General features: G+C 50.9%; 1 protein-coding gene across 16 annotated transcripts in view; it reads left to right on the plus strand.

Annotated features, from left to right (window-relative positions):
- MICAL2 (microtubule associated monooxygenase, calponin and LIM domain containing 2) overlaps window positions 1-19,075 on the plus strand; it is a 168,218-nt gene that overhangs the window by 40,438 nt on the left and 108,705 nt on the right. For all 16 annotated transcript variants that reach the window (XR_011362519.1, XM_069965047.1, XM_069965051.1 and 13 more), the window contains exons 3-9: window positions 10,899-11,106; window positions 11,566-11,682; window positions 16,254-16,355; window positions 16,913-17,068; window positions 17,998-18,098; window positions 18,180-18,437; window positions 18,517-18,632. Coding sequence is in view for 15 of the 16 variants with exons in the window: in XM_069965047.1 (XP_069821148.1) it covers window positions 10,899-11,106; window positions 11,566-11,682; window positions 16,254-16,355; window positions 16,913-17,068; window positions 17,998-18,098; window positions 18,180-18,437; window positions 18,517-18,632 (1,058 nt within the window). In the remaining variant the exon portion in view is untranslated. The remainder of the gene's footprint in view (window positions 1-10,898; window positions 11,107-11,565; window positions 11,683-16,253; window positions 16,356-16,912; window positions 17,069-17,997; window positions 18,099-18,179; window positions 18,438-18,516; window positions 18,633-19,075) is intronic.

Genomic DNA, 19,075 nt, shown 5'->3' on the forward strand with positions numbered 1-19,075 from the left:
GCAGTGATGGCTAACCTTGACACTCCAGCTGTTGCAAAACTACAACTCTCATCATGCCTGGGAAGCCAAAGCCATATCTTTGGTGGTTCAGGCATGATGGGAATTGTAGTTTTGCAACAACTGGAGTGTCAAGGTTAGTCCCGGACTATTGGTACCGCCACCCACAGAAAGGGGAAGAATGACCCAAGGTGTGCGGCTAGTGTGTATAGGTGCTGGTGCGGAGGAAAGGATGACTGAGTCCCAGTGATAGAAAAAATAGAACAGCTTTACTGTACAGTCTCTTGTGTCTTTGTACAGACTTTAGTGCTTAAACTCAGTTGTGCGGAGGAAATGCTTGAAAACGTAGAGTAGAGGTAGTTGTAGTGGTGCTTAGGAAGTTTAGAGTATAGTGGAGCAGCATACAGGAGAGGAGTTTGTCAAGGGAGTCCCAACCTAATGTAGTACTTGTACCCGTGTTTAGACTGACAGTCTGACCACCACCTTCAGCCCAACGGTACTCGTCCTACTAGGGTCATACAAGCCCCAGCCCTGGTTACCTGGGTGAAGCTAAGTGTCCGAAGGTTTCCCAGTTTACTTGCACTGTGAGATAGGATACGTATACCCTCTGGTAGCTTTGTCCTATCCAGGATAGTTCCTCTTGTATATCAGGATACTGCCTTGCACCTTTTAGACTGGTTCGCGGCGTGGGCTGAGATTATCCCTGACTCTTCTCCCTTGGTAGTGTCTAGCACTGCATAATAGATATAGTAGATAGACGGAAAGAGTTGATTATCTCTAGTTGGTTCTGCATACACATTTGTCTTAAAGGAGTAGTGCGGCGTTTAACTTTTATTCACTAAATAACACACACAACTTTGTAATGTGTGTTATTTAAGTGAATGGCCCCCTTCCCTGTGTTCCCCCCCACCCCGGAAGTGTTGGTGCATTATACTTACGTGTTTGCTGTCGACCCTGGCCGCCATCTTGTGTCGATGACGTAATCTTCGGGAGGCCGGCCGAACCATTCCAGCCGCCCCTCATGCTGGCTTCTCTCGTCACGTCTCGTCTCGTCTCGCCACGTCATCAGCTGCTCAGCCGTGATTGGCTGAGCATAACTGTGCTCAGCCAATTATAGTGTCTTTGTATTATATGTTTCTGATATTATATGGTCCTTGTATTATATGAACCTGATCTTATATGGTCCTTGTATTATATGGCCCTGAGATTATATGGTCCTTGTATTATATTGCCCTGATATTATATGGTCCTGATATTATATGGTCCTGAGATTATATGGTCCTGAGATTATATGGTCCTTATATTATATGAACCTGATCTTTTATGGTCCTTGTATTATATGGTCCTGATATTATATGGTCCTGAGATTATATGGTCCTGAGATTATATGGTCCTTATATTATATGAACCTGATATTATATGGTCCTTGTATTATATGGCCCTGATATTATATGGCCCTGAAATTATATGGTCCTTGTATTATATGGCCCTGATATTATATGGTCCTAGTATTATATTGCCCTGATATTATATGGTCCTGATATTATATGGTCCTGGTATTATATGCTCCCTAAATTATATGGCCCTGATATTATTTGGTCCTTATGTTGTATTGTCCTTATGGTTCTTGTATTATATGATTCTGATATTATATGGTACTTGTATTATATGTTCCCTATATTAAATGGTTCTGATATTATATGGTCCTTATGTTGTGTTGTCTTCATATTATATGGTCCTTGTGTTATATGTTCCATATATTGTATGGTCCCTATGTTGTATTGTCCTCATGGTCCTTTTATTATATGGTTCTGATATTATATGGTCCCTATGTTGTATTGTCCTCATGGTCCTTATATTATATGGTTCTGATATTATATGGTCTATATGTTGTATTGTCCTCATGGTCCGATGTTCCATATATTGTATGGTCCCTATGTTGTATTGTCCTCATGGTCTTTTTATTATATGGTTCTGATATTATATGGTCTATATGTTGTATTGTCCTCATGGTCCTTATATTATATGGTTCTGATATTATATGGTTTATATGTTGTATTGTCCTCATGGTTCTATGTTCCATATATTGTATGGTCCCTATGTTGTATTGTCCTCATGGTCCTTATATTATATGGTTCTGATATTATATGGTCCCTATGTTGTATTGTCCTCATGGTCCTTATATTATATGGTTCTGATATTATATGGTCTATATGTTGTATTGTCCTCATGGTCCTTATATTATATGGTTCTGATATTATATGGTCTATATGTTGTATTGTCCTCATGGTCCTATGTTCCATATATTGTATGGTCCCTATGTTGTATTGTCCTCATGGTCCTTATATTATATATTCCCTCTATTATACGGTGTGATTTCTCTCTAGCTCTTTGTTCCTGTTAGTCGCTGACCGCCTGATCCTGTGGATAATCTCCTGTTCCCTTTGTGCACTGACACTGACTCGCCTTACATCACTGACATTTTTGGCACCCGACTTAACAAAGAAATGATTTTGTTCGCTGCCAAATGTTTCGACTATAACAAGCAGCAAAGATGAGAGTGTTCAGCCAAGGGGCGTGCACAGAACTCCGCGTGTACAGCGCTCACATACCTCCCTCATCACCTCACCTCCATCTCCGGCCTGGACATTGGCGGATAGTGATGAAACCGCCTCCTGGATATAGGGATGCTATCACCAGACAGAGCTGAGGATTTGCTGCTGTGTGTCAGAACCTAAGCCGCTGTCTGTATTCTCCCATAGCAGCTCGGTGATACTTATATATATAGATAGTACAGACGGCGCGGAATGTTTTCATGGTGCGGTAACAGTGACACCTCTATGTGGAATTCTATAGGAGCGAAAACACCAAGAACATAGTTTAAGGGCAACTCAGCTGGTGTCAGAAAGTTCTATAGAGTTGTAATTAAGTTCTGTTAAAAAAAAAAATCTCCAGTCTTCCAGTACTTATCAGCTGCTGTATGTCCTGCAGGAAGTGTTGTATTCTCTCCAGTCTGACACAGTGCTCTCTGCTGCCACCTGTGTTCATGTCAGGAACTGTGCAGAGCAGGAGAGGTTTTCTATGAGGATTTGCTTCTGCTGTGGACAGAATGCACTGACTTATCTTGTTTAAAGGGGTATTCCACTGAAACCTAACATTTGATATGTTGCTGCCCATGGTGAGACTTTTCTCTCCGTCTCCCCCTCCCTTCTGAGACGGCTGATGTAAACAAGTCCCTGGCAGGCTGTATCTGCAACATTGTAGCTTCTTTGTAATTCTGAGGTCAAGTTGCTGATGAATTCGCTTTGATTATCCCTCCCAGCATTACAGAGAAGCTACAATGTTGCAGATACAGCCTGCCAGGGACTTGTTTATATCAGCCATCTCAGAAGGAAGGGGGGAGGAGGGGGAGACAGAGAGAAAAGCTCAAACACAGACTTTTTTTGTCTTCAGCAGAAAGCAGCAGCTGAGAACTGGGGGAAGGAGACTGATTAGATAATAACAAGTATGGAAGGAATTGTTCGTCTCATCATGGGCAGCAACATATCAAAACTTATGTTTGAGTGGAATACCCCCTTAATTTTATCATTGGCAGCTATGTAAAGCTTGTTTGCTGAGATGTATAGATTTCATGTCGGCATCTATATATATATCTTGGGTCAGTCGCAGGATACACCGGTTATGTCCAGGACTGTGTGGACAGCTGAGGACGTGCCTGTTGTCCCAGGTCGCGGTGCAGGGCATCATCCTGTTATCGGTGGTATCATGGAAACCGTTTATAGTTCCCTTCTGATAAGTGAGGACGTTGGCAGATTCTGCCGTATAGAGCGCGCAAGAGGACATCACAGACATCATGCAATTTCCTGCCGCCTGTGCCCGGGTCGCCCCTCCCTGGTGGCACTATGCCAGCTTTGTGGTGTCAGCTTTCACCCAGTCTGTATAGTAATATTGTGTTCCTATAGCTGCTGTCAGGAACAGACTGGCATAAGGGGCATCACCTACCTGGGCTCCATCTATACAGAAGAGCTGTATGCCCTGCAGGAAGTGGTGTATTCTCTCCAGTCTTCCAGTACTTATCAGCTGCTGTATGCCCTGCAGGAAGTGGTGTATTCTCTCCAGTCTGACACAGTGCTCTCTGCTGCCACCTCTGTCCATGTCAGGAACTGTCCAGAGCCGTAGCAAATCCCCATAGAAAACCTCTCCTGCTCTGGACAGTTCCTGACATGGACAGAGGTGGCAGCAGAGAGCACTGTGTCAGACTGGAAAGAATACACCACTTCCTGCAGGACATACGCAGCTGATAAGTACTGGAAGATTTTTTTTAATAGAAGTATATTATAAATCTGTATAACTGCCTAACACCAGTTGATTTGGAAAATTTTTTTGCAGAGTTCCCCTTTAAGAGCGCTGCCTCTCCCTGTGCATGGTAGCAGGGCCGCACTTCAGATGTCAGAGGGTTCTGCCCAATGTGCATCCAATTGCTGTGTTGCTATGAAGGCCTGGGATCATCTGTCTTTGCTTTCTCAGACCTCCTAAGATGTTCATCTGCATGTGACAGGAGATCTCCCCCTCTCCTTATAGAGACACGGCCAGGCAGGGTTGTCAGGGGGACGCAGGGAACATCCCCAAACCAGTGTTTGTTTTCAGTGATCTGGATGTGGAGGCAGCTGGGTCTCATCCAGGATATGGTGCTGGCCGCTCTCCAACTGGGAATTCTCCCTATTATAGGAGCAAGTGCCGGCATGCAGGCGGCAAAGACTACAACTCCCAGCATGCCCTGACAGCCAATGGCGAAGACAGACAGCTACTGTAGGTTGCTGTGCTACGCTTTACCCTGCAGCTCTGATCAGTTCTATACATGTGGATGGCGTCTCGTTCCCGGCTCGCTCCTTACCCATCTATGGAGAACAGACGGGAGTTTTTCTTCCAGTTCTTGAGACATTTCTGAGAATTTTCCCCCCGTCTTGCACCTTCTTCCCGTCCCGATCAGTAAAACATGTTCAGAACATCTTGTTCCGCACGTTGTGTCATCAGCTTTTTCTGGAGCCTCCGCCGGGAGAGGATGACAATGTACCGTCAGAATTTCCACCACCCGGCAGAAACGGCGAATCAGACGCGTATTACATGTGCGTCTCCTGGAAGCGTCCTCAGGGGGGGCGGGGGCTATTTATAACATCCTGAGGGGCGCCGGGCCAACCTAGAGGAAAATAACCAGCTACCTGTCTGCCAGAGGGGGCGCTCTAGGGGCAGGGGGGCAGAATGGTGAAGGGCAATGATGTCCTGATGGAACGTCTGCAGGGGACGGGTGTGACGGTGACCCCTCCGTAGTGACCCCCACTATACAGCAGTGTGCGGGCCACAGGGGCCGGGTGTGATGGTGACCCCCACTATACAGCAATGTGGGGGCGGCAGGGGACGGGTGTGATGGTGACCCCTCCATACTGACCCCCACTATACAGCAATGGGGGGATGCAGGGGCCGGGCGTGATGGTGACCCTCACTATACAGCAATGTGGGGGCCGCAGGGGCCAGGTGTGATGGTGACCCCTCCATACTGACCCCCACTATACAGCAATGGGGGGATGCAGGGGTCCGGCGTGATGGTGACCCCTCTGTAGTGACCCCCACTATACAGCAATGTGCGGGCCGCAGGGGCCGGGTGTGACCTTGACCCTTCCATACTGACCCCCACTATACAGCAATGTGCGGGCCGCAGGGGCCGGGTGTGATGGTGACCCCTCCATAGTGACCCACTGGGGTGGATGCCCGGGTGTCAGCAGGAGTTGTCAGTTTCGCTTCCTTTCCTTCAGTTTCCATAGCGATATAATCACATCTGAGCTTTATGGATTGAATAGACGTTTTTGGCAATGGCCGCCGCTTCCTGGTGAATAATATGTTTTCTGGATGGAGATTTTCCTGAGAGTTTTTGTGAATGAACATCTGGGCCCCATCTCCCCCCCCCCCCCCCCTCCCTCCATACATAGCAGTGCTGCCCCCTATACCATGGCTGTGTACACACTCCCCCCCCCCCCCATACATAGCAGTGCTGCCCCCTATACCATGGCTGTGTACACACTGCTCCCCCAATACATAGCAGTGCTGCCCCCTATACCATGGCTGTGTACACACTGCTCCCCCCATACATAGCAGTGCTGCCCCCTATACCATGGCTGTGTACACACTGCCCCCCCCCCCCATACATAGCAGTGCTGCCCCCTATACCATGGCTGTGTACACACTCCCCCCCCCCCCCATACATAGCAGTGCTGCCCCCTATACCATGGCTGTGTACACACTGCTCCCCCCATACATAGCAGTGCTGCCCCCTATACCATGGCTGTGTACACACTGCTCCCCCCATACATAGCAGTGCTGCCCCCTATACCATGGCTGTGTACACACTCACCCCCCCCCCCCTTACATAGCAGTGCTGCCCCCTATACCATGGCTGTGTACACACTGCTCCCCCCATACATAGCAGTGCTGCCCCCTATACCATGGCTGTGTACACACTCCCCCCCCCCCATACATAGCAGTGCTGCCCCCTATACCATGGCTGTGTACACACTCCCCCCCCCCCCCCATACATAGCAGTGCTGCCCCCTATACCATGGCTGTGTACACACACACCCCCCCCCCCATACATAGCAGTGCTGCCCCCTATACAATGGCTGTGTACACACTGCCCATCCCCCCCATACATAGCAGTGCTGCCCCCTATACCATGGCTGTGTACACACTCCCCCCCCCCCATACATAGCAGTGCTGCCCCCTATACCATGGCTGTGTACACCCCCCCCCCATACATAGCAGTGCTGCCCCCTATACCATGGCTGTGTACACACTCCCCCCCCCCCCCCATACATAGTAGTGCTGTCCCCTATACCATGGCTGTGTACACACTCCCCCCCCTCCCCCCCATACATAGCAATGCTGCCCCCTATACCATGGCTGTGTACACCCCCCCCCCCCCATACATAGCAGTGCTGCCCCCTATACCATGGCTGTGTACACACTGCCCATCCCCCCCATACATAGCAGTGCTGCCCCCTATGCCATGGCTGTGTACACACTGCTCCCCCCATACATAGCAGTGCTGCCCCCTATACCACTGCTGTGTACACACACTCCCCCCCATACATAGCAGTGCTGCCCCCTATACCATGGCTGTGTACACACTGCTCCCCCCATACATAGCAGTGCTGCCCCCTATACCATGGCTGTGTACACACTGCTCCTCCATACATAGCAGTGCTGCCCCCTATACCATGGCTGTGTACACACTGCCCATCCCCCCCATACATAGCAGTGCTGCCCCCTATACCATGGCTGTGTACACACTGCTCCTCCATACATAGCAGTGCTGCCCCCTATACCATGGCTGTGTACACACTCCCCCTCCCTCCATACATAGCAGTGCTGCCCCCTATACCATGGCTGTGTACACACTGCTCCCCCCCCCCCATACATAGCAGTGCTGCCCCCAATACCATGGCTGTGTACACACTGCTCCCCCCATACTTAGCAGTGCTGCCCCCTATACCATGGCTGTGTACACACTGCTCCCCCATACATAGCAGTGCTGCCCCCTATACCATGGCTGTGTACACACTGCTCCCCCATACATAGCAGTGCTGCCCCCTATACCATGGCTGTGTACACACTGCCCCCCCCCCCCATACATAGCAGTGCTGCCCCCTATACCATGGCTGTGTACACACTGCTCCCCCCCCCATACATAGCAGTGCTGCCCCCTATACCATGGCTGTGTACACACTGCTCCCCCCATACATAGCAGTGCTGCCCCCTATACCATGGCTGTGTACACACTGCTCCCCCCATACATAGCAGTGCTGCCCCCTATACCATGGCTGTGTACACACTGCCCCCCCCCCCCATACATAGCAGTGCTGCCCCCTATACCATGGCTGTGTACACACTGCTCCCCCCATACATAGCAGTGCTGCCCCCTATACCACTGCTGTGTACACACACTCCCCCCCCATACATAGCAGTGCTGCCCCCTATACCATAGCTGTGTACACACTGCTCCTCCATACATAGCAGTGCTGCCCCCTATACCATGGCTGTGTACACACTCCCCCTCCCTCCATACATAGCAGTGCTGCCCCCAATACCATGGCTGTGTACACTCCCCCCCCCCCCCCCCCCATACATATCAGTGCTGCCCCCTATACCATGGCTGTGTACACACTGCCCATCCCCCCCATACATAGCAGTGCTGCCCCCTATACCATGGCTGTGTACACACTGCTCCCCCATACATAGCAGTGCTGCCCCCTATACCATGGCTGTGTACACACTGCCCATCCCCCCCATACATAGCAGTGCTGCCCCCTATACCATGGCTGTGTACACACTGCACCCCCCATACATAGCAGTGCTGCCCCCTATACCATGGCTGTGTACACACTCCCCCCCCATACATAGCAGTGCTGCCCCCTATACCATGGCTGTGTACACACTGCTCCCCCCATACATATCAGTGTGGCCCCCTATACCATGGCTGTGTACACACACTCCTCCCAGTGCCCGCTGCCCCCCCTCTCCCCGCAGCGCTGATCACATCTGGCAGGGTTCGGGCAGCACAGTCTGCTGGATGTTTTCCTTTCTGCAGGGATTGGCGCGTTCTCTGTGTATATTTAGGAGGAGTAACCCGTCTGCCGGGCGCTGAGGATGATGAGATGATTAGTCCGGCCTGTCCTCCTGGAGCGCTGAGCATTCCCGCAGAGCACGATGAGGGTTGTAGTCCAGGACTGACTGAGGGGTAAATCCTAATGGGCATGATTTATAGTGAGTGCTTCATGCAAAATAAAGGATGCCCCTATGAGTGACACCAACCTATGTGCCCTTAGAATCAGGCCAAAAAGATTGCCCCAATAATCCGTGCCAGTGAGAATGCACCATATAAACAGTGCCAACCAGAGTGCCCTTCTGGGTAATGCCCAGCTAGAGTACCCTCATACATGGTGCCAGTCAGAATCTCCATGAATAATGCCAGCCATAGAGCCCCATGTATAGTATCATCCATACGGCACCCATGTATAGTGTCATCCATAGAGCCCCCATGTATAGTGTCATCCATAGAGCCCCCATGTATAGTGTTATCCATACGACCCCCATGTATAGTGCCAGCCATAGAGCCCCATGTATAGTGTCATCCATACGGCCCCCATGTATAGTATCATCCATAGAGCCCCCATGTATAGTGCTAGTCATAGAGCCCCCATGTATAGTGCTAGTCATAGAGCCCCCATGTATAGTGCCAGCCATAGACCCCATGTATAGTGTCATCCATAGAGCCCCCATGTATAGTGCCAGCCATAGAGCCCCCATGTATAGTGGCAGTCATAGAGCCCCCATGTATAGTGCCAGCCATAGAACCCCCATGTATAGTGGCAGCCATAGAGCCCCCATGTATACTGCCAGCCATAGAGCCCCCATGTATAGTGGCAGTCCTAGAGCCCCCATGTATAGTGCCAGCCATAGAGCCCCCATGAAAAGTGCCAGCCATAGAGCCCCCATGTATAGTGCCAGCCATAGAGCCCCCATGTATAGTGCTAGTCCTAGAGCCCCCATGTATAGTGGTAGCCATAGAGCCCCCATGTATACTGCCAGCCATAGAGCCCCCATGTATACTGCCAGCCATAGAGCCCCCATGTATACTGCCAGCCATAGGGCCCCCATGTATACTGCCAGCCATAGAGCCCCCATGTATACTGCCAGCCATAGAGCCCCATGTATAGTGGCAGTCATAGAGCCCCCATGTATAGTGGCAGTCATAGAGCCCCCATGTATAGTGGCAGTCATAGAGCCCCCATGTATAGTGCTAGTCCTAGAGCCCCCATGTATAGTGCCAGCCAAAGAGCCCCCATGAAAAGTGCCAGCCATAGGTCCCCCATGTATACTGCCAGCCATAGAGCCCCCATGTATAGTGCCAGCCATAGAGCCCCCATGTATAGTGCCAGCCGTAGAGCCCCCATGTATAGTGCCAGCCATAGTGCCCTCATGTATAATGCCAGCCAGAATACTTCTATCAATCCTATAGTGCCCTTAAGAGTAGCCTGAGCTGAAGTACCCTATGAATGGTGCTGCCCACAGTGCCAGCATAATACCAGCCAGAGGGCCAGCTAGAACGCCAGTCATCCAGATGGTGGAGACCATAGAGGAGATCACCAACATCTTTATTATCCCTGGGAAACCTTCCCTGTAGGGAATGAGATGGGTCGGCACCCTCCACCCCGGCTGTGACCTGCGATCTTGTATTGTACCCCCCATCCCAGGCTATGACCTCACCCCTGGGATATGGGATGACAGACCCCTTACCTCACTCCGTGCATTGTACAGATGATGTGTTAGAACAGGTCTGGAATGTGGCGGCTCCGTACATACAGGCGGCAGGGGGCTGAGCGCTTCTCCGGGACGTTCACCTGGGGTCAGAGCCGGAGCAGGCAGGTGGGAGAGCAGCTGCCAGAATGGAGGGGGCTGGAGGCGCCCCCACAGCCACAGAGCTGACTATCTAATCTGTTATTAAGAGTAACGTCAGTGGTGGGGGTGTCTGCTGACTCCTTCTCTATGATGAATAAATAAATGTGCCATACAGTGCCCACATAACAGTGCCGTAATATACACAGTCATGTAGCTGCATCTTATGTAGTTGGTGGTGACCAGACTGTCAGGACTAGTGGGGCCCCCTTCAGCAATGGCTGGTGATGGGCCCTGGTGTGATGGGGCAGCTCACTGAGTACAGTAGATGGCGGCACAGTTATCGTGCACCATGTGGTCACATTAGTTTGGAGCCTCTGGATGGAGCTGTGTTAGACCTATAGGTATATATGACATAACCCTGTATATAACCCTGTCTCCTCTCTTCTCCATAGTGCTTGATTATCGGTGGGGGCCCCTGTGGACTGCGGACGGCTATCGAACTCGCCTGCTTAGGAGCCAAAGTGGTGGTTGTGGAGAAGAGAGACACGTTCTCCCGGAACAACGTGCTCCACCTCTGGCCGTACACCATCCACGACCTGCGCTGCCTCGGAGCCAAGAAGTTCTATGGAAAGTTCTGTGCCGGAGCCATCGATCATATAAGTATGTACCGCCATCTCCTGAGGTCCCATCATCACCTGTATAGGATATGTCCTCCATACCGGACTTTATTATTCTAGACAATGCTCTGTGAGCTCCAGACTGATACACTGTACATAGCTAGTCCTGCTCTGTATCCAGTGTAGACAATGCTCTGTGAGCTCCAGACTGATACATTGTACATAGCTAGTCCTGCTCTCAGCTGTATCCAGTGTAGACAATGCTCTGTGAGCTCCAGACTGATACATTGTACATAGCTAGTCCTGCTCTCAGCTGTATCCAGTGTAGACAATGCTCTGTGAGCTCCAGACCGATACATTGTACATAGCTAGTCCTGCTCTCAGCTGTATCCAGTGTAGACAATGCTCTGAGAGCTTCAGACTGATACATGGTACATAGCTAGTCCTGTCTATAGACAATGCTCTGTGAGCTCTCTGTCACGCAGTCTCTGGTGTCTTGCAGGTATCTGGCAGCTGCAGCTCATGCTCTTTAAGATCGCTCTCCTGCATGGGGTGGAGATCCATGTGAATGTAGAATTCGTGAAACTCCTGGAACCTCCGGAAGATCAAGAGAATCAAAGTAATTTCTTTTCCTGTGTATTATAAGGTGGAGAATATACAGGTTCAGGGGCCGTATACACCCAGAGCGGGGGGAGGTCATATACACATAGAGGGGAGGGAGGTCATATACATATAGAGCGGGGGGAGGTCATATACACATAGAGCGGGGGGAGGTCATATATACATAGAGGGGGGGGAGGTCATATACATATAGAGCGGGGGGAGGTCATATACACATAGAGGGGGGAGGTCATATACACATAGAGGGGGGAGGTCATATATACATAGAGGGGGGGGAGGTCATATACACATAGAGCGGGGGGAGGTCATATACACATAGAGGGGGGAGGTCATATATACATAGAGCGGGGGAGAGGTCATATATACATAGAGCGGGGGGGAGGTCATATACACATAGAGGGGAGGGAGGTCATATACATATAGAGCGGGGGGAGGTCATATACACATAGAGGGGGGAGGTCATATATACATAGAGGGGGGGGAGGTCATATACACATAGAGCGGGGGGAGGTCATATACACATAGAGGGGGGAGGTCATATATACATAGAGCGGGGGGGAGGTCATATATACATAGAGCGGGGGGGAGGTCATATACACATAGAGGGGAGGGAGGTCATATACATAGAGGGGGGGGGAGGTCATATACACATAGAGCGGGGGGAGGTCATATACACATAGAGGGGGGGGGGTCATATACACATAGAGGGGAGGGAGGTCATATACATAGAGGGGGGGGGAGGTCATATACACATAGAGCGGGGGGAGGTCATATACACATAGAGGGGGAAGGTCATATACACATAGAGCGGGGGGAGGTCATATACACATAGAGGGGAGGGAGGTCATATACATAGAGGGGGGGGAGGTCATATACACATAGAGCGGGGGGAGGTCATATACACATAGAGGGGGGGGGGTCATATACACATAGAGGGGGGAGGTCATATACACATAGAGGGGGGGGAGGTCATATACACATAGAGCGGGGGGGAGGTCATATACACATAGAGGGGGGGAGGTCATATACACATAGAGCGGGGGGAGGTCATATACACATAGAGGGGGGGGGTCATATACACATAGAGGGGGGAGGTCATATACACATAGGGGGGGGGGGAGGTCATATACACATAGAGCGGGGGGGAGGTCATATACACATAGAGCGGGGGGGAGGTCATATACATAGAGGGGGGGGGAGGTCATATACACATAGAGCGGGGGAGGTCATATACACATAGAGGGGAGGGAGGTCATATACACATAGAGCGGGGGGGAGGTCATATACACATAGAGCGGGGGGGAGGTCATATACATAGAGGGGGGGGGAGGTCATATACACATAGAGCGGGGGAGGTCATATACACATAGAGGGGGAAGGTCATATACACATAGAGGGGGGAGGTCATATACACATAGAGGGGGGGTCATATACACATAGAGGGGAGAGGTCATATACACATAGAGGGGGAGAGGTCATATACACATAGAGGGGGGGAGGTCATATACACATAGAGCGGGGGGAGGTCATATACACATAGAGGGAAGGGAGGTCATATACATAGAGGGGGGGGAGGTCATATACACATAGAGCGGGGGAGGTCATATACACATAGAGGGGGAAGGTCATATACACATAGAGGGGGGAGGTCATATACACATAGAGGGGGGGAGGTCATATACACATAGAGCGGGGGGGAGGTCATATACACATAGAGAGGGGGAGGTCATATACACATAGAGCGGGGGGGAGGTCATATACACATAGAGGGGGAAGGTCATATACACATAGAGCGGGGGGAGGTCATATACACATAGAGGGGAGGGAGGTCATATACATAGAGGGGGGGGGGAGGTCATATACACATAGAGCGTGGGGAGGTCATATACACATAGAGGGGGAAGGTCATATACACATAGAGCGGGGGAGGTCATATACACATAGAGGGGGAAGGTCATATACACATAGAGGGGGGAGGTCATATACACATAGAGCGGGGGGAGGTCATATACACATAGAGGGGGGGAGGTCATATACACATAGAGGGGGAAGGTCATATACACATAGAGGGGGGAGGTCATATACACATAGAGGGGGGGTCATATACACATAGAGGGGGGAGGTCATATACACATTGAGGGGGGAGGTCATATACACATAGATGAGGGGTCATATACACATAGAGGGGGGGAGGTCATATACACATAGAGCGGGGGGAGGTCATATACACATAGAGGGAAGGGAGGTCATATACATAGAGGGGGGGGGAGGTCATATACACATAGAGCGGGGGGAGGTCATATACACATAGAGGGGGGAGGTCATATACACATAGAGGGGGGGAGGTCATATACACATAGAGCGGGGGGGAGGTCATATACACATAGAGGGGGGGAGGTCATATACACATAGAGGGGGGGAGGTCATATACACATAGAGGGGGGGGGTCATATACACATAGAGGGGGGAGGTCATATACACATAGAGCGGGGGGAGGTCATATACACATAGAGGGGGGGAGGTCATATACACATAGAGGGGGAAGGTCATATACACATAGAGCGGGGGGAGGTCATATACACATAGAGGGGAGGGAGGTCATATACATAGAGGGGGGGGAGGTCATATACACATAGAGCGGGGGAGGTCATATACACATAGAGGGGGAAGGTCATATACACATAGAGGGGGGGAGGTCATATACACATAGAGGGGGGTCATATACACATAGAGGGGGGAGGTCATATACACATAGAGGGGGGGAGGTCATATACACATAGAGCGGGGGGAGGTCATATACACATAGAGGGAAGGGAGGTCATATACATAGAGGGGGGGAGGTCATATACACATAGAGCGGGGGAGGTCATATACACATAGAGGGGGAGGTCATATACACATAGAGGGGGGGAGGTCATATACACATAGAGCGGGGGGGAGGTCATATACACATAGAGGGGGGGAGGTCATATACACATAGAGGGGGGGGGGTCATATACACATAGAGGGGGGAGGTCATATACACATAGAGCGGGGGGAGGTCATATACACATAGAGGGGGGAGGTCATATACACATAGAGTGGGAAGGTCATATACACATAGAGGGGAGGGAGGTCATATACATAGAGGGGGGGGGGAGGTCATATACACATAGAGCGGGGGGAGGTCATATACACATAGAGGGGGGAGGTCATATACACATAGAGCGGGGGGAGGTCATATACACATAGAGGGGAGAGGTCATATACACATAGAGGGGGGGAGGTCATATACACATAGAGGGGGGGGGTCATATACACATAGAGGGGGGAGGTCATATACACATAGAGGGGGGGAGGTCATATACACATAGAGTGGGGGGAGGTCATATACACATAGGGGGGGGGAGGTCATATACACATAGAGCGGGGGGGGTCATATACACATAGAGGGGGGGGTCATATACACATAGAGCGGGGGGAGGTCATATACACATAGAGGGGGGGGGAGGTCATATACATAGAGGGGGGGGGGAGGTCATATACACATAGAGCGGGGGGAGGTCATATACACATAGAGCGGGGGGGAGGTCATATACACATAGAGGGGGGGGAGGTCATATACACATAGAGCGGGGGGGAGGTCATATACACATAGAGCGGGGGGAGGTCATATATATAGAGGGGGGGGAGGTCATATACACATAGAGCGGGGGAGGTCATATACACATAGAGGGGGAAGGTCATATACACATAGAGGGGGGAGGTCATATACACATAGAGGGGGGGGAGGTCATATACACATAGAGTGGGGGGAGGTCATATACACATAGAGGGAAGGGAGGTCATATACATAGAGCGGGGGGAGGTCATATACACATAGAGGGGGGAGGTCATATACACATAGAGGGGAGGTCATATACACATAGAGGGGGGAGGTCATATACACATAGAGGGGAGGTCATATACACATAGAGCGGGGGGGAGGTCATATACACATAGAGGGGAGGTCATATACACATAGAGCGGGGGGGAGGTCATATACACATGGAGCAGGGATGCCAGCACCCGGCAGCCACTTAGCAGCCCTGGTGAGGGGGAGACATTGGCCGCCATGCAGGCGGCCCTCTGGTTATGTGGCGGTATGTGGCGGTGCCCGCTCTCTCTGCCCGGATCAGCGCTGTGATGGTGCCATGTCACACACCGGTGATAGAGATAATTTTAGAAGGGTCCGGATTATGTTTCATAAATATGACAAAGTGATGACAAAAAGAATTGTGGAAGATTCCAAAGTGCGAGGCGTCCGGAGCCGTAAATCAGGAGACGCTTAGGAGGAAATACAGGACGATGGCGGCTCAGGTTATTACTGTACCCAGAGGAAACGGGGCGAGCAGGGTCATATATGTGACTGGCCCTACTGGTATATATAACCGCACCATCTGTGTAGTGTCATCTATAGAACATATATATATATATATATATATATATATGTATGTGTGTGTGTGTGTGTGTGTGTCATGGCGCCAGCTGTTATATGGGCTAAAAGTTTTAATCAGAAGAATATTTCCCTTCTCTTTTCTTCTCCCCCAGAGATCGGGTGGCGGGCGGAGTACCTCCCTCAGGATCACCCGCTATGCGACTATGAGTTTGATGTCATTATCGGGGCGGATGGGCGCAGGAACACCCTGGCAGGTGAGCGGCAATGGGCAGAGATGATAGTTGCAGGGTTGGCATCTGTATGTCTGTGTCCCTTTAAGAACCAGTAATGTTCATGCGGTACACGTAACCTGCATCATGTGACCTCAGGCACTGGTGTATTTATAGTCCTTAGCAGCACAGAGGATTTCAGTATAGAGTAGTATGTGGCAAGGCAAATGGAGACAAGTCGGGGGTCACAGACTAAGATAGTGGAAGGAACAGGGTCACCAGCAGCACAGAGGATTTCAGTATAGAGCTGTCCAGGACACTACAAATGGAGGTAACAGATTGAGATAACGGAAGGAGTAGGAACCCCTGCAGCACAGAGGATTTAAGCATACATTGTAAGTGACAAATCAAATGGAGACAGGTTCAAAGTCACAGAACAGACTCACAGCAGCACAGAGTATTTAAGAAGAGGACTGTATAGATCTTAAAGGGGCAGTGATCATGATGTAAAGAGGTAAGGGGAAGACTCCATGCAGCACAGAGTGTTTCAGGAGTGTGCAGAATAGTGATCCGGCTGCGTTCACACTGGTTTTCTCTTGCAGGGTTCAGGAGGAAGGAGTTTCGAGGTAAACTGGCCATCGCCATCACCGCCAACTTCGTCAACAGGAACACCACGGCGGAGGCCAAAGTGGAGGAGATCAGCGGAGTGGCCTTCATCTTCAATCAGAAATTCTTTCAGGACCTGAAGGAGGAAACAGGTTTGTCTTAATTCTGAGTGGTGACAGTGGCGGTGTCCAGGTGACAGTGGCGGCGTTCAGGTGACAGGTGACAGTGACGGCAGCAAGTGACAGTGGCGGCGTCAGGTGACAGGTGACAGTGGCGGTGTCCAGGTGATAGGTGACAGTGGCAGCGTCCAGGTGACAGTGGCAGCGTCCAGGTGACAGGTGACAGTGATGGCAGCAAATGACAGTGGCGGCTTCCAGGTGACAGTGGCAGCGTCTAGGTGACAGTGGCGGCATCCAGGTGACAGGTGACAGTGGCCGCGTCCAGGTGATAGGTGACAGTGGCGGTGTCCAGTAGACAGTGGTGGCGTCCAGGTGACAGAGGACAGCGGCGTCCAGGTGACAGTGAGGGCAGCAAGTGACAGTGGCGGCGTCCAGGTGACAGTGGTGGCATCCAGGTGACAGAGGACAGTGGCAATGTCCAGGTGACAGTGGCAGCATCCAGGTGACAGCTGACAGTGGTGATGTCCAGGCCACAGGTGACAGGCGACAGCGGCAGCAGCCAAGAAGTGACAGATGACAGCGGCGGTGTCCAGGTTACAGGTGACAGTGGCAGCATCCAGGTGACGGTTGACAGTGGTGGCGTCCAGGTGACAGGTGACAGTGGCTGTGTCCAGGCCACAGGCGACAGCGGCAGCAGCCAAAAAGTGACGGGTGACAGTGGCGGCATCCAGGTGACAGTGAATGTGTCCAGGTGACAGCGGCGACATCCAGGTGACAGGTGACAGCGGCGGCATCCATGTGATGGGTGATTTTGGAGGTGTCCAGGTGACAGGTGATAGTTACCCCAGAGCTGCACTCACTGTTCTGCTGGTGGGGTCACTGTGTACATACATTACTGATCCTGTACTGAGTTATTATACTCCGGAGCTGCGCTCACTATAGCTCTCTTCTTCTCCTTCCAGGGATTGATCTGGAGAACATTGTCTATTATAAGGACAGCACACACTACTTTGTAATGACGGCCAAGAAGCAGAGCCTCCTGGATAAGGGCGTCATCCTGAATGTAGGTGGTCGTGGCCGCTGCCTCTCTGACCTGCGCTGGTCGCTGTGATGACCTCTGACCTGTGACCTTCTGTCTCCCCAGGACTGCGCTGACGCTGAGATGCTTCTATGTGCGGAAAACGTGGATCAGGAGAGCCTACAGTCCTATGCAAGAGAAGCCGCTGACTTTGCCACCAATTACCAGCTGCCGTCCCTGGACTTTGCCATCAATCATTACGGGCAGCCGGACGTGGCCATGTTTGACTTCACCTCCATGTACGCCTCGGAGAACGCAGCGCTGGTCAGGGAGCGCCGGGGCCATCATCTGCTGGTGGCGCTGGTCGGGGACAGCTTGCTGGAGGTTAGTAGACCCATCCCGGCCCCAGAGCATTGTGGGTATTTTATAGAGCCGCCATTACTATGTGCTTTCTTCTTTACAGCCCTTCTGGCCTATGGGGACGGGCTGTGCCCGGGGGTTCCTGGCAGCGTTTGATACAGCCTGGATGGTGAAGAGCTGGTCCCAGGGGACTCCACCTCTGGAGATTCTGGCTGAACGGTAAGAGATCCTGTCACTGATCTATATATATATATATATATATATATATATATATATATATATATATATATATATCTTGGTTTTATGGCCACTAGGTGGTGCTAGTCTAATATCTGTGGTAAAGCTGAGGGTATCCCCATCTCCTATAATAAGGGTCACATGATACAATGTATCTCATCATTGCTACATATTGCTACTTTATAAAGTCATGTGACCATGGAGGATGGGAAACCTGCCAATAAACTAAATCAGGGGTAAGGAACCTTGGCCCTCCAGCTGTTTCAAAACTACGAGGTCAAGGTTCCCTATCCCTGGACTAAATCAACACCTAGAGCCAAACCGCTTCCTAGTCCCCAGGTATACATTGTGCACAACATTTAAAGGGCAACTCTGGTAAAAAAAAATCTTTCAAATCAAGTGCTGTCAGAAAGTTATATGGATAT

Source organism: Dendropsophus ebraccatus, chromosome 4, assembly GCF_027789765.1.
Source record: "Dendropsophus ebraccatus isolate aDenEbr1 chromosome 4, aDenEbr1.pat, whole genome shotgun sequence".
In the NCBI taxonomy this organism is placed as follows: Eukaryota; Metazoa; Chordata; class Amphibia; order Anura; family Hylidae; genus Dendropsophus; species Dendropsophus ebraccatus.